Here is a 23,381-nt window from a genome sequence, read left to right as displayed (position 1 = left end):
GCCATGAGGTGCAATTTTTATGATTTCTGAACTTCTGGGGAAGTTAATCTTTTGTGTCCTTTGCAACAAGATAAAATCAAGTGTTAAATGGGTGTCCAGCAGTTTGAAAAAAGCTATAGCTAAGAGGAAAATCCCTCAGAAATTTGGTAGTAATTTCAAGGTGAATTGTGCATCCAAATCTTCTTGCCAAATCTAATAGAGGACAAATCTAATAGAAGTCCTCTATTATACTATTCTGTACAGCACTTGGGAAAGCAGTTTCAGATAAAAAAAAAACTGTTCTCATTTTAAGGTGTTTTGGGATGTTTTAGTAGAAAACACTAATAAAATTATTATTACCAATACTATTTTGCATAGTAGTGTCCAGCTTGTAAGTTTTCTTTCTAAATGATGTGCTGCTGCTATAGTTCTTGCCTCTCTGTACCATTTACTTGAAACTGTGGTAATATCCCCATACAGTGTTCTGGAAATTTGAAAATGCCAATGTAAGACCAATATAGAAGTGATGCTGAGAATTGTCTAATGACTTTGTATACTAACAAACATTACATGCGTGTGGTAATTCTCGTTTCCTGGAAAATATGTTTGACCAGGAAGTTATTAGCGTTATTAAAAAAGATTGACCACCGTTTCCCACCAATTACCTATGTCTGAACTAGCTGTTAGCTGTTCCAAACAGTGCCCAAGAGTAGATGCTGAGAGATAAGTCTGAGAGCAGAAACATGAAGTGATAATTTGTCAGAAAACTCTTATCAAGCAGTTTGCAAAGAATGGAATTTGGTCCTAGAAGTAGAGTCATTGTATTTGATAGTCTTCAGTATATCTCCCTCTTGTGGAATTTTACACTTGCTATTTGAACTCTTATGCTTCCTAGATCTCTCCTGTTCCCTGACAAGTTTTACAGCAAAAGTAGGCAGGATGTTGCAGACTTACTTATTTTTTTTTGTGAAACATATGCACCACCTACAGGCTATTTCTGTCGATTACACTCTAGGTTTATGAATTAAAACTTTCTTTTTAATGATATCCTTTATTTCCCCCCCCCCCCCCCCTTGTAGTATATGGATACAGTAGCAAATGGCTATCTTGATTACGGAGAAGAGCAGCATAATGTAGACAAGTTGGTCAACATGACATGTAAGTGTTAAATTATGAGGGCACTTACAACTTTTTGTGTGAGGCTTAAAATGTTTAAAATACTTGAAATGGTCACTAAGTAAGATATTACTAGATTTACTGTAGGCATCATCAAACTAGTAAAAACTGAAATTGCTGTGGGAAAGCACATCTCGTTTTTGTACATAAGTAGTATTTCTTTAAGAAATTACTACCTCTTTATGCACTGAAGTAACAGACCAAAATGAGCTGGTCATGGTTCAAAGAACTTATCCAGTGTTTTCCTTTATTATCTGATCAGTAAAATGAAAAATATTGAGTAGTAAATCTTCAATTGATGTGGCTTCCTTTGTTCCATAGACATTTTCCAAAAGCTTGCTGCTGTTAATAATCAGAGAGAATGGGTTATATCAAGCGGAGCACATAAAGTAAGTGTTTTATAAAATTCTAATTATAACAAATTAACTACATAACTGAATGACTTATGCTTTTCAGACTTGATCTAGGTGGGAGTAAATTCCTTACTTTGTCAAGCTTGTAAAGTAAGATAATCTCAGTTCTGTGTTTTACAGAAGTATGCAAGCTAATTGCCCTGGTGGGTGGTTATTAGTTGTTTGGGATAAATAGATCTTAAATGCTTGGACTAAACTCATTCATATAAAAATTAGTACTTATATTTACACTGTCCTGAGCTACATGTTACTATGATACAAATAGGTTTATATATTTTAAAAAGATAAATACATTTTTATTTCTATTTTTACATAGATTTCTGCTACGATTTTTCACTTATGAAGTGTTTTGTGTCTAAATGGAACAGTGACGACCTAGACATCCCTTGCTACACATTACTGACAGTCTAAGGATCTATACTTAACCATTGCTGATTTGTGGCCAAACTAAGAAACAGTAGAGATCAAGATCAGTCTAACTAGTGCTTTGAGATTCCACTATACTGCAGTAAAAACATTGGCAGTTGTGATCAGATAGTAACACACAACATATTTTTGGAGAATCTAGACAAATATGAAGTTTTCTTTGATATAAAGCATTAACAGAATACAATGCAGAACCTTAAATAACATACACTATTGTTTAAATATAAGCTGAAAATGAATTTTTTGCTTCACGAGGCCTTAATTTAGAGTTCCATAATGTTTTACATGGGAACAAATTTTTACCATGGTATATTAAATTGGACAGATGCTTTAGCAGTCAAGAGAGATGCTAATTGCATTTGAGAAGAAACATCCTTGCTTCTCCTAAGACTGGGTGTATTCTAAGAGTTTAAATGTATATTAAAGTGTACTTTATATGTACCTAAGATTTTTAGTGTATTGTGTAAGGATTTGGTATCTTAATTTTGTCATGTCAACAAATACTATATATGTGCTTGACTCATGAAAGAACGTAACTTATTTATTTATATTGTTTGATGTTTCATTTTCCAGACCTTAGTAAATTTATTATCTGCCAGAGACAGCAATGTGCTTTTGGGTGCCCTCCTTGCTCTGACTAGTCTAGCAGAAAGGTAGGTTCAACTTAATGTGCTGTAGTTCACAAAAAGCATTTTGTTGTTCTCTCTTGAGCAATATTATAACTGCTGTTTGAGGAAGACTTTTTTTTTTTTTTTAATTCAAAACGTGGCCTTGTTCTGTGAAGGTCTATGACACATGCTTAATTTTATACTGAAGCAATAGAAACTAAGGAGAAACTTTGGTCCTTGCAGCAAATTTCTTGCTCCTGTGGAGAACTTTGCAAGACTGGAGTCATAGAACCTCTCTTCTCAATTCCTATGCAGGATTCTGGAATTCTTACTGACTTGCTGCATATCAAAATCTTTTATGCTAACCTTAATATAACAGTGCCTCAAGATAACCAGCAAGAATATTGTTCAGTGTAGTAAATAATGAACGCGTACACTCAAATCCATATATATATGTATCCTCTCTTCACTAATGGCTGTTTTAAATAAAGAATAAGACTTTTTTTTCCTGGTATGGAGGAGAAAAAAGTAAAAGGAACATACAGCATCTTTCATCCTTAATATTTTTACAGAAGAAAAGTAACTGCTTCTGCATTGTTGTGCTGCTGACTTCCAGATTGCTATAGCAATTTTTTTTCTTTTGGATGAAAAATTATAAGGAAAATTACAAAACTGAAGACCATAGATACAATTCCTTGAGATCAGTAGGAATTTATTTATGACATTTCACTGGATTTTTTCTTTTCCCAAATTTCCTTCATTCTACTAGAGTTCATTTGTTTTATATAAGTTTTAATTTAAATGATGTTATATATTAATTTTCAACTTCCATTTAACTTTCTTCACAGAATTAAATGTATTACATTTGAACTGGGCAAGAAAGTGTTTGGAGTATATTGCAAATATTTATGGAAATTGTGGTTGATTCTAAAAATGTACTGAATTTGCTTCATTTCTAGTAAGAAACGAATAAAATACATGCGTGTCTTTTATGCATTCACATTTACCTTTTTTGTATTGGGAAAATTGGAAATTGTTGCATTGTCACTCTTGACAGCATACGTTTGTGTGCACAATATTTGTGTGCACAATATGATATTATTACTTAAGACTTGAGGAAAAAATAATTGATCAAATGTATAAGGAGGGAGGCTAAAGAGCAATGTGGGGTTTTTAATATAATTTAATTTCATGTAAATGCCAGGAATAATCAATTTGTAGTCCAGAATGTAGGGAGAAGATAAGTGAGCTCAGCATTGTTGAGAACTTGCTGGTGATATTGCGTGAATACGATTTGCTTTCTAAAAGGTGAGATTTCACTTGTAGATTAATTGTGTTAAAACATATTTTGACTTTTTCGTTTAGGGACATGTTTATTGAGAAGAATTATTTAATGTGCCATTTTAATATACTCAAGGTAAAGTTCTGATACCTGTGTATTTTGAGTCAGACACTGATACAGCAAAATCTTTTCTAGTAGTTTTGTTATAAGCTATATGTCCCCTCTCTCCACTGATGGCCTACAGTGCAGTGCAAATAATTTGTCATGTTACCATAAAGTGATAGCAGTCGATTTGCATAGGGCATCTCCTTTTTGCTCCTGGCAGACCTGAGCGGTTAGATGGAAATCGCACTGAACTCTGACAGTTCCTGGGATGCCCAATATAAACTAGTAAAAAAGATTGCAAGACATTTAGATGTTGCAGTTTATGGCAGAGGCCACATCAGACCCCACACCCCTTCAGTCAGAAAATCATAAATGTTCCTTCAGTTCTTTAGCTAAGACTGCAAGCTGAGCATAGTATATCTGCATTTCAGTAAGAAACGAAAAGACTCTCAAATTTGATAATGTCACTTATCAATCACATTTAAAACTATTTTTTAAATTTCATGCTTAATTATTTCACACATGTAAATTATTTTACATATGACTAAAGGAACTGAATATAGCAAAAGATTTTATTTAGTTTCTGAGCTTGAAATTATTTAAATTATGCATAAACCAAAAGTTTGTAATAAAATTTGAATTTTAATGTAGACAGGAAATGGATGAAGTTCAATGCTGCTTAAGAATAATTTTAAATTAAGATGTGAATCTGAATTGATATGTTTCATCAAATACACATGCAGCTTTTTTTGCTTCAAGTGAAAATGGAAATCTCAAACCCTATTCCTATGGAAAGTTCAGCTTAATGGGGGTGAAGTTAATGAAAATCTTGTATAAATATTTAAAATTATATATCCAATCCCCTTTCTAAACTTAGTATTCGAACCATACTAGAGAAGAATCACAATTATTTGTGGAATTATTCCAATTCCATAGATGGACTTTACAAGTGAATGCCATCAGTGCTCCCTGTAGCACTAATGCCATTAAGAAGAAGGTGGTACTGCAGATAGCCAGGTGGACACCTCTCATCCTGGCTGTGTATGCTTGGCTGCCTATGCTGATAGCCAAACTCAGTGTAAATATAGTTTCACCCTTTGTGAAAATTGCCCTTCTTTTTTTTACAGTGTTTTTACAGTTTACAGTGACTGTAAGCAGTTTTCCTTAACTACTTTTTTATTATTATCATTCTTATAGGAGGTCTCTGCTCTTTCTTAAACATCTGCTGTGGGTTTTTCCCCCTTTGCTAACTGACAATATGCAGTAATGATGGAGTTATTGTTAAAATTACTTGATGATTTTTTTTTTTAGGCTCGCAGCAGAGTTGTTACGTCTCCTCTGTGCAGAGTCACAGGTCAAAGAGCAAATAAGAATGTATGAAGGAGTTCCAGTCTTGCTCAGTTTACTCCATTCTGATCATATCAAACTTCTATGGAGTATAGTTTGGATTCTGGTACAGGTTTGTGAGGATCCTGAGACTAGTGTGGAAATCCGGATTTGGGGTGGAATCAAACAGCTCCTTCATATTTTACAGGGGTAGGTTTTCAGTCCTCAGCATTGTGGCAATTATATGAGACTGTTTCATATTTTAAGCTATATTTGACCAAGCCCTGTTTTATCAAATAGCATCTTTGTGTTGTTCAGCTGTACGTGATGTCTGCAGAAATTATAAGACTATTTAGAACATAATGAATAACCAGTATTTTTTTTCAGCTATGCATATTTCATCGTTATCTATCTGAGGTGGTTTTAAGACTTTCACTGTATAAACTAAACAATGATAAATATGTCATTTCTGTGTACTTAAATTTCCTATTAATCAGACACCAATTTAATGAGCTAGAATAGTGAATATAATTGCTGAATGTGGTAAAGGCATTTTATGTTTAGAGGCTTGTTTGTTTTTTCAAAGTGTATTAGCTATTTTAGTGAAAACCGTCCAGATCTATAGAACTTCAGAAATGGTTAACAAAGATATGGTAAGTCATTTTTTTTTACGCTGCAATTTGATTTGATTTGATTTCTTTTTTTCAGGGAAAGGAGTCTTGTTTCTGATCGCTCTTCAGTTGGAAGTTTATCTAGTGCGAATGCAGCAGGGAGAATCCAGTATTTTCATTTGTCAAATGATTTGAGTCCTGATGAGATGCAAGAAAATACTTTCTCACTTCAAGCAGGTAGGTTTATAAAGCCTAATCTTCTGTCATGTGTCTACTTAGACTTGCACAGAGGGATTAAAAATAGTTCAAATTTGAAATTGTAAAATTTCATACCTGCTTTAGGGAGCAGGAGCAGCAAGTCAGCTGTGTTTATTTCCAAATGTGCAATGCTAACACATGTTTTCGAAAAGCACACTGGTTCTAGAAAGAAGCAAAGAATAAAGTATTAAGTACATGTGAATCATATATATTTCTTTCACCTGTAAAAATATTTCAAATATATATATATTTTCAATTTTTTAGCCTGAGGTGATCTTTATTTCATCATATTTTTGCCTCTATTCAAATTTCCTATGTGTCATGGTTCAAGCCCAGCCAGTAACTCAGCACCACGAAGCTGCTCGCTCACTCCCTCATTCCTCCTGCCTGGGCAGGATAAAGAGAATCAAAAGAATGTAAAACCCAGTCTGGCCCGAGCAGAGATCTGCCCTTCCGGTTAACTCCCCCCAGTTTCTATACTGGGTATGACGTGCTGTGGTATGGAATACCCCTTTGGCTAGTTTGGGTCAGGTGTCCTGTCTCTGCTCCCTCCTGGCTTCTTGTGCCCCTCCTCACCGGCAGAGCATGAGAGACTGAAAAGTCCTTGGTCAGGGTAAGCGCTACCGAGCAACAACTAAAACATCAGTGTGTTAAGGAGGGGGAGTGAATGTGCAGCAGGATGGGCGTTTGGCCCTTAGCTAATGTTAGCCCACCACACTATCTGAACGTCTGTTTGAATCTGGCCCTAAATGTTACATGTGAATTTTTATTCTAGCCTGTTGTGCAGCAATTACTGAACTGGTGCTCAATGAGACTAACTCTTACCAGGTTGTACAGGTAGGAAGACTTTATTCAACTAAGTAAAGCATTAGAGCTTATCATTTGACTTAATTGTTCTTATTTGTCACCATAATTTAATTAACAAAATGCGTTTGAGAAGTATTGGAAAATATGCCTTTCTATAACTTTAGTATCTCTGTTTCTTTATACATTTACACACGGAGACACAGGCAAAAGATATGAACATATGTATCTAGTTGTCTGGAAGAATAAACAGCCTTATTCAGGCAAGGTTAATTTTGTCAAGCGTCTCTTGACATGCTTTTGCCGTATTCAAAATAGGATAGTAAATAAGAGTAAGAATGAAATTAACTGAGAAATACAAATTCTGAATTTCATGAAGTTTAATAAAACAAACTCTGTGCAGCTTATATTGGCATGTTGTTATTTCACAATTTCTCTTTTCCTCAGGGTATTTCTGACATTACTTCTGGCACTCTATCCCCAGGATTGTGTTTCTAAACCTCATTTTAAAATGTAATATTTAAATCAGCTAGAACCTATGGTTCTGCAAACTGTTCTTAAAATCCCTGGTGTGTATTCCAGACATAGTCAAAGACACAAATATTTAGGACATTAATACCAGCTAATAGCTGTAGCCAGCTCTCATACTTTAAATGTTAAGTCGGTGATCAAAGCCTTCAAGTTAGCTTATAACCCAGTTAGAGGTATTCCTAGGGGAATCGAGGGAACGAAAAGCCTTATATATGACCAGGAAAGAAGTTCATGTTTATTTCAAAACTGTTGGTTAAGAGGAAAGGAATGGAAGTAAGTCTGGGAAAAAAGAATAGATATTTTCTGTGTATCTTAAGCACTACAGTTGTCAATAAACCATACTGACTTAGACTTACTTTAATGGGGTAAGTTTTGAAAACAGTGTAACTCCTGGAGGTCTTGGGAAGTAAAAGGCTGGTTTTATCATAGAGTTTTTCTGCATTGTTGTAGCAGTGCATGACAGTGGTGGTGTCAGTAAATTTCTTACAAATTGATGTGACAATGTGCAGGCTGGGAAAATGTGTTTCAAGCTCAAGTTCTCCCACCCATCCTGCTAAAACACAAAGATCTCCCCCTCCTTTGTCAAAACACCAGCCAATGTGCTCCTTTCAGATCAGAACATAGCTTCCAGCATGTTCATTTCAACTGGAGTTCCACCCTACAACAGCCTCTTTAATTTTAAATCCTGCTGCTTTCTCTGTGATAATAAAACTTTGAGAGTTGCATGATGAGCGAGATGAAGGAACTCAGGTTAGAAACAGATAGAGGAAGATTTGCAGCTCTTTCAGTTATGTGCTGAGAAAGTCAACCAATGTGACCTCTAAAGGTTTATCTCATACAGTGGCAAAGTTAGCTTCTGCTGTAGCTGCCCTCTACCTGTCTATTCTCTGTTCTTGTTTCAACTTACAGCCTCGGTAGTAGTCTGCAGCAATTCTGATATCAGGGCAGAATATGTTTATGACTCGATGGCCCTACTGCACAGCCCGAAACCTTAGCTTAACTCTGCCTTCATGAGCAGCTTAAGAAAACATGCCAGGAACTGCAGCAGAGCCTCTGCAGAGGCAGCACATTGTGCTGAATTCCTTCAACTCTGCTAGAGAGGAGAGTAGTCTCCGACAGGGAGTTTGTTGAGTAACTGGGAGCAGTACTGCAGCTATATCTACCAGTGCCCATCTATCAAACCAGCACAATGGATACATTAACGGGGAGGACACATGGTTACATGAAAATGGAACATTTTCACAAACTCCTACTGAAGGTACAGACATACACCTCAGGCTATCAATTCTGGTGTTTCTTCAGTCTCTATTTATTGAGACTGGCTTTTTGGCCCCTGGCAATTCAAAATATCCACATGGTGATGGGACATCTGTTGCTGCAATTACCTTCACCTCTAGAAACAGAAGTATTTCTTCATGGTCTGTTTGCAAGCTGTCTTTCTGGTATCAGTTTAAATGTAACAATGACTTAATTCTTATGTACATCTAATCCTTTGATTTTATAATTTAGGTGTGCTGTAGGATGTTGAGAACTTGTCAATTGGTATTAGCTTGTGATTTACCTGAAGTAACATTGTTTTTTATTTGTGTGCTTTATAATATATTGACCTTTCTCTGTTTACAGGCAAATGGAATATATACAATAGCAAAGCTGATTTTACCAAAGAAAGAAAGAAATGCTGAAAATGCTAATTTATTACAGGTAGCTCCCTTTATTGTCGTTGCATGTTGAAAGCTCCAAACAGTCCCTGAGATTTTTTTATGATTTTAAATTTATTTTAAAGTGCAGTAAAAATAATCTTACTTAAAGGGGGAAAAAATCCCAACAAAACAAAGCCTGCAATAACAAATGGCCCACATTAAATAGTGACTCAATTTCTGGTGCTGTGTTTTGACCTACTTCATTTCTGGCACTTCATATAATGTAAAGGAAAATGAGTATTTTTCTTGTGGTAATCTTTCCACCACTTCTTGAGGCTGTCCAGCATCAGAACTTCTTTTTATTGCCTTGATCTTTGTTGAAAATTGCTGTAGATTTGACAATATACTAATATCTGTTTCTTTCTGGAGAATCTTACTGTGGCTGTTAAATAAAATACATGAAAACATGACATGAAGTAGAGCAAATTTAAATGTAGGATAAATACAGAGCTAATAAGCACAAGAATGGCTCTTGGGTTTGCATGTCAATACCCCCATAAAAGTACTGGTTTGAGTCAACTTAGGCTAAAAGTTATCAGTGGTAATTAATTATCTGATAGCTCTTCTCCACTGCCTATGAAATGATGTTGTTGTCTCTCTAAGCTATAGGAAAATAGTGGTCTGGGGTTCAAGGATGAACACAACTGCTGCTGCTCCAGTTGCCCTTCTCTGAGCAAGTGTGAGGTCCTTAGCACAGTGTGAATGCAGTCAGGATCCTGCTTCTCCCCTGCTCTTTGTTCTGGCATAGCCCTACACTAGCAGGGCTAAATAGCTACTCAACTATTTTATCAGGTAGACATGTCTGGATAGCAAGGGCAGGCATTTCCACACACACAGAAAAATAATTCATTGTAGTGACATCTTTCTCTTTGCGGTTCTTTTAGACTAGCGTTGGAGTGCAGATTCAGTGCAGCAAGTACTTTTCTTCTGCAGTGAGGTTTTATAGTGCATTTCAATTAAATCAACTTAAGGATGAGATGAACAAAAATCTCCCTAGATGCTAAGTGAAACTAACATAGAGTCTAATAAACTGGAGCATATGCTCATTACAGTTGCCTCATACAACTGTAAGAGCTTAATTGTGCCCACCATGGTTTAGATTCCAACGGGATGTGCTGGAAGTAAATCGCAAGAGATAATAAGCAGCTGTAGTTGTCTTAAACGTCAAGCTGTGTGAATTAATAGTGGACTCAATGATCACATATGAAAACAAAATCTGTTTCAGGCAAACAATAAGAAGTGTATTTTTTCACAAAAGCTTGTTCAGGTTCTCACCCTGCTATGTGTATTGCCTTTATCATTGTTACTGCTGTGCAATACAGTTGCAGCTATTGGAATACTTTTTTTGAATTTTATAGGCATTTTTCTTAGAATTCTTGCAGTGCTGGTGTGGTTTCTTTACTGCTCCTTTGTGGTTTTGATGATTAAATTTTCAGCTTTTTTCTGCCACAACACCTTAGTGATCTTACTTCACTGCTTTAAGGGTGGCTGTGATATCAGTCATTTATTCTGCATACATACCATATGTAAAGATCATCATGCCTTAACTGAAGCAAATTAACAAATGTTAATTATAAATCTCACAGTACTAGTATGAGAAAGATAAATATTATCGCTGTTTAAAATATCTGCTTATTTCATTATTAATTTCTTATCCTTTCCATTCACTGATCAGCTTTCTACAGTAAGATCTATGTATAGTCTTTAAAATGAGAAACTTTCAAGGTAGCAACTGTGGCCCAGTTGGTCTGGCTTGTTTTGTACAGCTAAGTTGTGACTGTGATGCTCAGTGGAATGTTAGACATCATAACATCCCATTCTTCTCTTGTGATGGGGAGTTTGCTTTGGAGGTAAAAGAAACATTGTAAAAGAGACAGCTTCTTAGCAGCATTAACATATGTTCCTTTTTTGCAAAATTTCAGGTATCCTGCTTCCTTTATAAGTATCATTTGGGGTTTATTTTCTTCATTTAATGCATTTTCTATTTATTGAAAGATTTGTTTTTAACATAAGGATTAATTCTGCAGTTAGCACTAAGACAGAGTTACCATTGCCTAGATAGGGATTATCACACTGGACTGTAGTAATGTTATAGTCACCGAAGCAATAAGGTAAATTATTCTAGATTATACTGAAGGCATTTACTATTTGCATTGTTACAGATATCACTTTGGCTTACTTTATACCATCATCTTTGTTTAGTCAGCCATATATGTGCCATATTATTGACTCTTGATAAATGGAGTTAAAGATGAGTTGCATAAAAGCATACTTACTAACTACCTGCCAGTGGCTGTTTTAAAAATAAGCTTTCTTCAGTAGAGATCATATCCATACTAAGTAACGTAAAGATAGAAACTGAGGTACATAAAGATCTATTTAAATATGATGAACTTAGTATTAAAAAAACAATAATAAACTTTGACCATTCTCTTTCTCACTTTTCTTTTTTGTCCCCTCTTAGAACTTAGAGTGTTCCACACTGCATTTTTCAGAAAAAAATGGAAAATCTGTTTCTATTGTGTCATTACAAACCCACTGCTTATATTTACCTTTTTCAGCAGGTCCTTAGTCCAGAGCTATCTGCAAATACAAAGAGATGATTAAGACTTAAATGTTCCTCAATATGTGCTATAGCTTTAGTCACCCACTTTTTCTCTCCTCCTCTCCCCTGCCCCCATTTTTCCCCACTAAATGGCCCTGCCTACTTTTAAAATACAGGAGAAGCTTAATATATTTTTACTCTCTTCATTATCAGGTTAGTATCGTAATCTGTCTAGTCATTTAATTACAAAGTTTACCACCATGTGAATTCAAGGGGTATCCTTGATGTTTATCAGTGGCTTTTCCAATTGTGTATAAATTTCTCATTAATTGAAGTATTTTCTTGCTGTAGTGTTATGCTTTTAGAGCCCTGAGATTTCTCTTCAGTATGGAAAGAAATCGACATATCTTTAAAAGGTATGTTAACAAAATGTTTTGTGAAGCTCCTTTTAAGATAGCTTTCAAAAGGTGTCACTCCAATCAGAAAGACATGTTTTTTAAATGTTTTTTATTTTTGACAAGAAGAAATACTAGAAATAGGGCAAATTCTGCCCTGCCCACAGTTTCAGATCACCATTCCTGCATTGCATCAGTGCCAGCTGCAAGATTTAGATGTTCAGTGAGGGGACTTCTATTGTATGCATGCCAGAGAACCTAGCTCTTTAGGGGTTCCTATGCATTACAAGAAGGAACTCAGATAAAGGGACAGCAAGCATAATATAATGTACTAGAAGAAAAAAAAAGTAGGAAAATTACTGGAAACTTGGGAGGTGCATTGACTTTAAAGAGGCTTGCTTACATTTTTTTGGAGAACTGACATATAAATACCCAAGCAATGGAGGCTGAAGTCTGACTTTTGAAAAGTCCTTTAACTCCTGTGTATATAATCATAGAATCACAAAATGTTTTGGGTTGGAAGGGCAGAGACACCTTCCATTAGATCTGATTGCTTTGTGTAGGTAAGTATAACCTTCAAGCTTTTTTTTCTTAGAATACCATCATTCTTATGTAATGTTAGGGGATTAATATCTGAGTAGATTAGTAAACAAAAAGTGCATTATTTAGCAGATTTTAAAGTAAGTTGAAATAATAGACACTGAAAAGTCTATGCTGTAGATTAATAGCTACTATGCACACTGTTCCTAAAGTAAATTAAAATTTAAACCTTTGTAGACTTTTCCCTACTGACTTGTTTGAAATCTTCATTGATATTGGACATTACGTGCGTGATATCAGTGCTTATGAAGAGTTGGTATCAAAGCTAAATTTATTAAAGGTAAGTAAAAACCTTCATAGCTTAAAAAAGCTGTGTTCTTTGCACTTTCTTAGCACAAGAAAGTCATGACATTTTTTCTATTTATTTATTTATCATTTAATTTATAACCAGGAAGATGAATTGAAGCAAATTGCTGAAAGTGTTGAGAGCATGAATCAGAATAAGGCACCTACAAAACATATAGGCAATTATGCAATTTTAGAGCACCTTGGCCGTGGAGCTTTTGGAAGCGTATATAAGGTAAATCTCTCTTTCGGTATTAATTTACAGATTTGGGAGGAGGTTTCTTGAAGAGGGTCTAATGCCTCTTTTAGGCAATACCGTTGTCCTGGTTTCGGCTGGGATAGAGTTAATTTTCTTCCTAGTAGCTGGTGCAGTGCTGTGTTTTGGCTTTAGTTTGAGAACAACACTGATAACACATCGGTATTTTAGTTGTTGCTCAGTAGCACTTACCCTGGTCAAGGGCTTTTCAGTCTCATGCTCTGCCAGTGAGGAGGGGCACAAGAAGCCGGGAGGAAGCAGAGACAGGACACCTGACCCAAACTAGCCAAAGGGGTATTCCATACCACAGCACGTCATGCCCAGTACAGAAACTGGGGGAGTCACCCGGAAGGGACCTATCACTGCTCGGGTCGGGCTGGGTATCGGTTGGTGCGTGGTGAGCAATTGCATTGTGCATCACTGCTGTTCACTTTTTTTTCTTCTCCTTTCCCCTTTTAGTGTTATATTCTCTACCCTTGTTATTTCCCTTAACATTATTATTAGTAATAGTATGATGTTCTACTGGAGTTATTGAGCTGTTCTTATCTCGACCTGCGGGGTTTACATTCTCTTGATTCTCCTCTCCATCCCACCCGGAGAGGAGAAGGGCGGGTGAGCGAATGGCTGCGTGGTGCTGAGCTACTGGCTGGGCTTAAAGCATGGCAACCATCCTTTGAATTCCATTAGGGGACTGCAGGTGCAAAGATGCCTTTGTGGATCTGTTGTTAGTATTTGCTGTGATTTTGTTTGTCTCCTCTTTTATTTATAAGATTGACCAGTGTATCTGTTAGGTTTCCTACTTTTACTTTCTCTTAATTCCTTTCTACAAACAGCATTTCTGTCTATTGCAAAGGCTAAGTAATCTGTGTAAAACTACACAAATTCAAGCATGTTTTATCTGAAAGGCAATACTGGGCACAGATAATGTTACCTCAAACACTGGTGAGTTCAGCAGGGTACTGCTTACCTGCATTGTGGGAGTCTGGTTCACATGGCTAATCACATCATACACAGGAAAAGCAAGGATTGTAACTTTCATGAGGCAGGTTTGGACGCTCATAACTAATCCGGCAGCCATAAAAATATCCTTTCTATCCCCATTCTATATTAATGTTACAAGGGTTTTGATTTTTTCACAGGTTAGAAAACATAATGGACAAAATCTCCTGGCAATGAAAGAAGTCAATTTACACAATCCAGCATTTGGAAAGGACAAAAAAACCAGAGACAGCAGTGTAAAGAACATTGTCTCTGAATTAACCATCGTCAAAGAGCAGGTATGTCTCATGGACTCTAGTTTCATGTGTGAGCATTCTGTTGTTAGCATTACGAACTGTGAATTCTCATACGGAAAGCTGGCACTGGTGAGTCTGCACCTCAAATCCTGTGTTCAGTTCTGGGCCCCTCACTACAAGAAAGACACTGAGGTGCTAAAGAGATTCCAGAGAAGGGCAATGGAGCTGGTGAAGGGTCTCGAGCACAAGTCTGATGAGGAATGGCTGAGGGACCTGGAGGTGTTTAGTTTGGAGAAAAGGAGGCTCAGGGGAGACCTTATTGCTCTCTACAGCTACCTGAAAGAAGGTTGTAGTGAGGTGGGTTTTAGTCTCTTCTCCCAAGTAAGAAGCAACAGGACAAGACGTAACAGCTCAAGCTGCGCCAGGGAGGGCTTAGGTTGGATATTAGGAAATATTTCTTCACCAAAAGGGTTGACAAGCATTGTAACAGGCTGCCCAAGGAAATGGTTGAGTCATCATCCCTAGAGGTATTTAAAAGACCTGTAGGCATGGTGCTTAGGGACATGTTTTAGTGGGACTTGGCAGTACTAGGTTAATGGTTGGACTTGATGATCTTAAAAGGTCTTTTCCAACCTAGTTGATTCTGTGACCCTATATTGCAGGGCGTCCAGCTGCTGTTACTGTTTTTGTCTGACCACTACAGTATTGGACCCTTTTAGCTGAATGCTGTCAATTTGAAAACCTTCTTACTGTAACATTAGCAGCAGAGCAAATGCCTGTTAGTAAAGATTCTTACTTTCTGTGTTGGTGGTATTTGAACTTTTCAGGGATTCTTTAAATTAAGATTGTGATAGAAAACTGATGAGTCTTTGTTCCATTTGATGAATTCTGGGGCTTAAAATACAGTGAGAAGATGGTATTTTTTGTAATTGAAAATTAAAACCCCAGAGTGATCATTAGTGTTCTCAGGCTAAGAAAGCCAATACTTTGATGTAAGTGTAATTGCAAACTCAAACTTCATTTACTCTTTCAATTATTAAGGGGAAAGTGGATAGGAATCATGCTGCATTTTCCTCCTGGTTGTTCTTGTAATATGCAACACTTCTCTGGGATAGCAGTGAAGGTCTACTGCACTGCAGTTCATAAGCAAGTTTCTGGAATCCTTCATTCCAATATGTAGCTAAACATTATAAATACTGTGCCACCAGTTTAACTATTCTAAACATCTAAATTTTTTTCCCTATTGTAGCTTTATCATCCAAATGTTGTACGGTATTATAGAACCTTCTTGGAAAGTAAGTATAAATGCAGAGAATTACCACAGTATACATAATGAAGAAATAGAAATATATAATAAAAACACATCTTGGAAGGAATGTGTCAGATTTGAACAATAAATGGTAAGATTTTCTTCAAGAACTGCTACAGTTCAGGCAGGCTTATATCCATTTAAAATTGAAAAAAATACGAGACATTATATTTGTTTATCTATCAGTAAAATTAGATGCAATATAAACATGTAAAAAGCATCATTCTCATCCAACAAAGGTCCAAAATTTACAACTGGAATGCTATGTAAGGAGAAAAGCTATAGTGACTAGTTGAATGGTATAGATTGCTCAGCCATATTGTTTTAATTTTCTTCTGTATAAAGAGTTAGCTACATACACCTGCCCACTGAGTCATTACCGTGCAGTGAATTCCTTATAGTTGCTGTGATATAAACTGAGGAAAAAAAAGAATAACAAGGACTAGACCTGTGATTAAATATATTTGCACAGTACATTTTTTAAAAGTAAAACCAGCTTTTAAAATATGTTTAAACCTCAAATATTCTATCGTCAAATGCCTTCTGTGTAAATGTAATCTTCTATTAATTCATTTTCTTTTATGTAGATGACAGGTTGTACATAGTCATGGAGCTCATAGAGGGAGTGCCATTGGGAGAGTACTTTCACTCTTTGAAGGAAAAGCAACAACACTTTACAGAAGAAAGAATATGGCATATATTTATCCAAGTAAGGGCCTTCATTCTTTTTGTTATCAGGACTTTCCTGCATGTAATTAGTAGCACCATTTATATTTGTTAGGCTAATAACTGGCAAAATAATGTTTATTATATCAGGCACTAGTATCAGATTTTAATTTAATTTTATGTGCCTTTATTTAGGTTGTAGTTAAGAATCTTTATGAGGCCCTTTCTGTTTGTTTTTAAGCTTTGTCTAGCTCTTCGTTACTTGCATAAAGAGAAAAGGATTGTTCATCGAGATCTCACTCCAAACAATGTCATGCTGGGGGATAAAGACAAAGTTACAATTAGTAAGTAGAACTGTTTACTGGAAGAGAATTTCCCATGATGCACGTGAGCAGAATTTCTTTACTGAAACTGTCAGAGGTTTTCAGATTTCCAGCCATTGGTTGCCATACTTGGAAGCTAGTAAATTATTGCATTGTTGTACTGTTGTATAATTGCTAATGAAAATTTTGTGATAATTGTTACCAGGTATCATCAGCCACAACTATATTTATTACAGCCATGTATGTCAAATATGACAGAGATGATTTAGCCCTAAAAAAAATAGACTATAGTAATGCTTCAAGGCCTGTTTTTATTTAAATCAGCAAGAATATCAAGATAACCAACTTCAGATAACAAGTGCTAGTGAGCATACTAAAATATAGCAACCATCTGTTCTATTCCAATTCTACAATGAAATTATTTCATATCCATCAGTTGTTCCCAGTGATCAGCTTCAATGGGGTGCTGTTTGTCTAAGCCCATGGTAGTCAATATTCTTGATGTATGCTTCTAGAATCTCCACCGCGTGGACAAAGGACCCTAGGCAGGTGTCAGGATAGGCTTTGAAAGCAGTATATGTGTGAGCAGTATGAAATATGACAAAGTTTCACTCTTGGAGTGAAATATTGCAACCTAGTACACACAGCAAGCCTTACAAGCAATTCAGATACTGTAGTTTTTAAAGTTCTCAAAACGCTACTGCATGCTTTCTTACTTGTGACACAGAACTAAATAAACAATTTGAATACTGCTGAATTGTTGTGAGAAGCCTTTATGCAAAAATCAATATCTATTCTTTAAAAATAACAGGGAAATGTAGGCATATTCACACACTCAACCAAAAAGCCACTCGGCTCTAATAGACAAATATATTTAGCAACTGTTGGTTTATTGTAAGTATTTATAGCTGATGACATACCTACTTAAATTCACTCAGTATTAAATTGTATCTGCTAAAAGCCTCTGATTCTTAGTAATGACACAGTTTTGAAACAAGGTCATTTAATGAAACACTTGTCCCTGAGTGATGAAAATAAATATTCAGAATGTAATTTTACAGTAAAATATCATGGTTTTTAAAGTAAAATATCATGTATTTTATATCAACATGCTGCCACTGAGGGGCACTCTTGTCTTGATTTAACACCTCAGCCTTATCTCTGGTCCAGTCTAGGTGTACAGACGTGTAAATGTACTTTCAAATGTAAGCTCAAAATAACCAATTAAAAGCATTTATATTTCTGTCAAAGATTTACAGAAGTTGAGGAAACTGGAAGAACTGAAACTTACTTTGACCATTTTGAGAGTGATTGATTTAGAACTATTGCAATATTTAAACAAACAGTTTATGTAGTACCAGCATACATTGAGTTTTCAGTGGGAACTTAAGACCTTTTATCTATTACTTCTGAATTTTACAGAGCCTTTTACAGAGCTTTACAACTTTAATGAAATTAAGAATAGTTTACTTTCTTTCCAATGATAGTAGATATGTACTGTATTGGTGCATGCTGTGGTATTATGCCTAACTCATGTATGACAGTCTGGAGCATTTGCAATCTTGATAATTATATTCCACAGTATTTGAGAATTTCAGATGTTTCTAGATGAAAGTTAATATAAAATGTCAGATAAAGGTGGAAGCGTATGCTCAAATATTGAGAAATCTTCCTCTGCAGTGAATTTAACCTGTCAGCTTTTACAAAAGGAGGTCTGCTCTAAAATCTACTCAGAACTGTAGGTCTGTGTTTGGAAGCTGCACAGTCATCCTAAAGAGAGAGCAACTTCATTTTTCCGGTCTTTCAATTTCAATACTGTCAAAAACTTGTCTTGATCTAATTAATGTTCCTGTGGACTACCTACGAAACAGTGTTGTGTGGCTATGTAATTAAAATATGCACCTGATGGTCCAAATTATTTTGCTTTATAACAAAAGCTTGTATATCTTACAATACTGATCTTCTTTTCCCTTTCCTCAATCAGCGCTTCTGGAAATGGTAACTCTTGTTGATCTCTTGCGATGAGAATCTGCAGGCTGACAATATAACAAAGGCAGCTTATTGCTCAGTAACTAATGTTCTTCAAATGTTTTATTTAGAGAGGTGCCTTGGTTTCAGAATCTCATTGTAGATTTTGATTAAAAAAATAAAATAAAGTGGGCAATAGACTGGAGCAAAGTGCTTCTATAGGTTAAGACTTTCATTCTGTTCTGCGTATGGCTCTGCATCAGCCCCAACAACGAACTGCTTTAAGAAAGTTCTGGGACTCACAGGTAGGTGTTTCTCACTGTCTATGTAAGAACTGGGCCACTCACATTCCAAAATCCCATGAAGACCTCATACAATTTCTGAGTTTATGTTGGTTGAGAAGGAAAGGAGTGCATAGTGTGGGAGACATTCCCACCTCGCTGTCAGCACAGAAAAAAATAGACTTGCTGAAAAATTATGCTTGCTTGTTCTGAATTCATGGAGAAAGGTTCTACAGGTGGCTTTTGTAGAACAATTCCAGCAGAACTTGGTAGGCAGGGACCTATGGTGAAATGTGGTTGAAAACTAGAATTCATACAGGCAGAAAACTCTGCAACTGGCCTGGCCCAATGTAAGATTAAGCTATGAGGGGCCTTTTCTAGAGATGGTCTCTGATATCATCTTTGTAGATTTTACTGAAAAAAGAATATCTGAGGTAACAGTGGGAAGAATTTTTGAATCTGTATAGTCATGCTGTTATTTTCTATTTCTTAAATATTGTGTGTGACCAGACACTACCCTTACCCAGGACTTTGATTATTGTTTTGTTTTTAAACATAGGAAAGACACAAATGAAAGTGCTAAGCCCAGGAGGTGCTTTGTTCTACTGTGAAGATTATAGAACTTCCTTTGCATTTTCCATGACGTCTTTTAAACATCTGAATTCTCCCAATCTTTTTCAGGCTCTCTTATGTTGTGTGTTGTTGCAAATGGAAACAGACGTTTACAATCTGTCCCTAGCCAGGCTACTGGTGATACAAGATCTCTTTCTGACTGTAGAGAACTTTAAGCATGCTGCTGTGTGTTCTCTGGAACCCTACTCATTTGTTCTGTTTCATCTCTGACATGAAATTTGATAGGAAGGGGGCCATAACAACCATCTCTTATGTTGGTACAGCATTTAATAATAATTGGTAGAGCTACAAAAGCTGTGAAAATATAAATATTAAATCATCTAACCTGCAAATTTGTAAAGCTTTTAATTTTAAATTGGTAGAAATGTGTTACTGAAACTGTACATCTCTGATCAGGTTGAATGTCTGATTTATCGTTTCTGACACACACACACACAAAGTAGTTGTTTAGGGTTTCAGAGATTCATTGAACCCTTACTATGGTGTGCTGTGGCTCTCAGTTTAATCTGCCCAGCCTTTTCACAGTAGACATTGAGAAGTTACAGTTTTCTGAATTGGAAATGCGTATCTGCTTTTATTGCAGCTGTATTTTGTTTCTAGTACAGCATATTTCTGCTTAAAGCTCCATAGCGGCATCTATTTGTTGGACAGAACAGAAGACAGAACAGATCATCACTTTTCCCCAGAGTCATCTAGCTGCAGCAAGGTTTAGATCTTGAGGGCTGTGTGGAATCGCTTTGACACCTTTCAGCTCTGATATCAAGGAGAATTGTGAAGGGTTCCATTCGCTCTTTTGGATGGTATGCTCTGTTTAATATTTAACATTGTAATGATACAACAGTAGCAGAAAGGAACTGAAATCCAGGATTGTATAGCAGCGGAATACTAGTTTTGAGACAATTCATCTCTCTGATACACTTCTAACCATAGCAGGCAGGCATGAAGTGTCAGAATGGTGAAGTGAATGAGACTTGAAAAGTTCAAATAGTTGCTGGATGCTTGAAGAAAGCTACCTGTTAATTTTGTAATTGAGAATACTTGCTTGTTGGGTGCACTTTTACAAAGACCTTTGGCTCTTGATTCTGTGACATGCCCAAAGCAGCAGTGGCCATGAGGTAAAGTATAACTAGTGTCTGTTGTGTGTTAGTCACTAGTTTTCTGAGTCACTTGGATCGGTGCTAGTTTTTTTACAGAATATGTGGCTCATCTAACCGTTCTTCATTCTGAGAATTACTATCCTTTGTACTAAGTTTCAAGGAAATGCTTGTAGTACTTAATTTTCAAAGTTTTCGTAATAGGCTCAGTGGAATTTTCCACTTGTTTACATTCACACTGTAAATCAAACATTCTGGACCTTATTGGTGGATTAATAGCACAATTGCATCTCTCTACAAATCTCAGTTCTAGATGTGGATCTAGTTCAGAAGTTACTAGTTCTTAGTGCAGAAGTTACAAGCTTCACAAAACTTACAGATAATAGACTGAGTTTATGAAGCATTGATATTAGCACACAGAAAACAGAATGGTAGAATAGCTAGATGTTGTATTTGGGAATGATAAGAAATTAATTCTGTTCCCATTCTATTGATGGAAAAGAATAGAATAAATATGTACTACTGTTGATTAAATTGTAAATTATCTTGATCTTAGGATATGCCTTTATGGAAAAAAAGATTAAAGTTCTATTTTAATCTTTCAGATCACTGTAACTCAGTCAGTTGATGACAAACTTTCTTCATTACAGTTGCAAACTTGTGGAAGAGAAGCAAAATGATTTTGTCTCATATTGAGCCTTTCAGGGTAGAAGGAGAAACTGTTCAGTAGGACACAGTGAAAATCTGATCTGAGAAGGTCTGAAGTTCATGTGTGTGTGAATTTGATACTAGTCTTCATGTGCATATTTGATGTTAGGAAATAATAATAGCATTTTCAAACAGGGTTAAAATATAAATTGAGGCAATGAATGTGCAAATATGAGATCAGTGCTGTTAAGATGTAGTATCTGGAAGATCTTCCTCTTGTTTTTACTGTAGAAGATCAACCTACTAGGTGAAATCTTGGGGAAATAATATGGCAAATGAAAAAACAGATTGTGTCAAAAAAGAGAAAAAAAACATTGCAGGTACCTAAAATGCTCATTTAAAAAGACTGCAAAGATTTAGAAAGTTTTTGTAATTCAAAGATGAAAGCTGAAGAGATCTTTCTGTAGTAGATTAAGATACAAGTCAATTCAACCTACAAGGTTTTTCATACTTCTCTCTTCCCTTCATGCCCTCTCCCCTGGCATGTAATGCTTTCTGAAATAATCTTACTTCATTATCTCTTACCCTAAACACAATGTAAATAAGTGTGAAAACAAGTGAAGAAGGGTGTTTCAGAATCTAGAGGATTATGACTCCATCATTTAGTGTTATTTTTTCTTCCTATTTGAGGACCATCTTGCATGGTGGTTTGACTATTTTTTGATTAATTAAAAAATACCCCAACCAACAACAACAAAAAAGAAAAACCCACATCAAAACAAAACCAAACCACCACCAACAAAAAAACCCAACCCAAACCAAATCCCCAAATGTTTGGTTTCCTAGGTTCCTGATATACAGAAGAAAAAACCCTCAAGGCTTAATGTTTGCAATCATGGTACAAAATCTAGTCAAATATAATAATGCTGCAGGAGATATGACTATTGGTAATGAATTGCTGGCAAAATAGCATGTCTAGTCATAGATTATAAAGATCCATATAATGAAGAAAGTTTGTTAGTTTTTTGTTGTCTTTGAACAGACTTAAGAATGGTAGATACATCTTTCCATTGCTGCCATTAAAGTGCCAACACTGCTTCCTCTTGAAAGGTGTCATCGATTAGCATTTTGGTTTTTCTTCAGCTGTGCTACAAAATAACCATTGTTTGTTTTATTTTTGGTCCCAAAGGAGTGATTTTTACTTTTCAGGAAGGTGGGACAATCTAACAGTCAAAATGGGGGCATTTGTTATTTTGGGGGGATGAGGGAGTTGCCTTTTTAATGTCAATTTTATTCCTGCATTGCAAGACTAGAGAGGGCAACAAGTGGTAGACAATTCAATGATTTTAGGAATGCAGTATCAGGTCTTGGACTAGATAAAAGCAGCGTGAAACTAGCCCAGAAAAAGGGGTGAGCTAAATTCATCAAGACACAAATGCCAGATGTGCTGGTTTCCAAAGACAGCGCAAGAGAGGGGCAGGACTCATCTTTTTTATGGCAGAAAGTTACTAGCTCATCTTTTTGTAGAATCTTGCTTTGGATCACTAAAATGGATTTATAATTTTCTCTTTGAAAAGACTGATTCAGCATGCGCTTCTGCCTCCTGATGTTGGCAGTAGCTAGATGGCTCTCCCTTCTGTTTTGTGTTTTCTCTTTGCCTTTGCTCTTACCAACCTTTGTTTTGGTTCTTCTAATTTACTGGTTTACAAAGCTTTCACTGGCCTTCTGAGTACAATTCTCTAAGGGCTTTTCCATTTTTCTCTGGCCACCTTTATTCTACTGATATTTATCATGATTTGTCAGCATTGATATAGTTCCTTCCAGTAAGTACTCACAACACTTCTGTATTTGGTAGATTGCTTTTTTTGTGTGTGAGAATGGAAGCGGTAGGAAAATATTTGGAAGCTGTAAGTTTTGTATTTCA

The 23,381-nt window shown here is 36.0% G+C and overlaps 1 protein-coding gene across 9 annotated transcripts in view; it reads left to right on the top strand.

Annotated features, from left to right (window-relative positions):
* NEK10 (NIMA related kinase 10) overlaps positions 1 to 23,381 on the top strand; it is a 96,947-nt gene that overhangs the window by 10,968 nt on the left and 62,598 nt on the right. For 8 of the 9 annotated variants that reach the window (XM_030512387.1, XM_030512371.1, XM_030512363.1 and 5 more), the window contains 15 exons: positions 1,059 to 1,137; positions 1,477 to 1,544; positions 2,568 to 2,647; positions 3,824 to 3,910; positions 5,301 to 5,525; positions 6,024 to 6,163; positions 6,960 to 7,021; positions 9,143 to 9,220; positions 12,116 to 12,180; positions 12,937 to 13,039; positions 13,151 to 13,279; positions 14,440 to 14,577; positions 15,785 to 15,830; positions 16,432 to 16,553; positions 16,752 to 16,854. In XM_030512387.1, the coding sequence (XP_030368247.1) occupies positions 1,059 to 1,137; positions 1,477 to 1,544; positions 2,568 to 2,647; positions 3,824 to 3,910; positions 5,301 to 5,525; positions 6,024 to 6,163; positions 6,960 to 7,021; positions 9,143 to 9,220; positions 12,116 to 12,180; positions 12,937 to 13,039; positions 13,151 to 13,279; positions 14,440 to 14,577; positions 15,785 to 15,830; positions 16,432 to 16,553; positions 16,752 to 16,854 (1,525 nt within the window). The remainder of the gene's footprint in view (positions 1 to 1,058; positions 1,138 to 1,476; positions 1,545 to 2,567; positions 2,648 to 3,823; positions 3,911 to 5,300; positions 5,526 to 6,023; positions 6,164 to 6,959; positions 7,022 to 9,142; positions 9,221 to 12,115; positions 12,181 to 12,936; positions 13,040 to 13,150; positions 13,280 to 14,439; positions 14,578 to 15,784; positions 15,831 to 16,431; positions 16,554 to 16,751; positions 16,855 to 23,381) is intronic. The other variant, XM_030512378.1, reaches the window with a different exon arrangement.

Source organism: Strigops habroptila, chromosome 1 (genome assembly GCF_004027225.2).
Source record: "Strigops habroptila isolate Jane chromosome 1, bStrHab1.2.pri, whole genome shotgun sequence".
In the NCBI taxonomy this organism is placed as follows: Eukaryota; Metazoa; Chordata; class Aves; order Psittaciformes; family Psittacidae; genus Strigops; species Strigops habroptila.
This window is presented reverse-complemented; position numbering and strand designations above follow the sequence as displayed.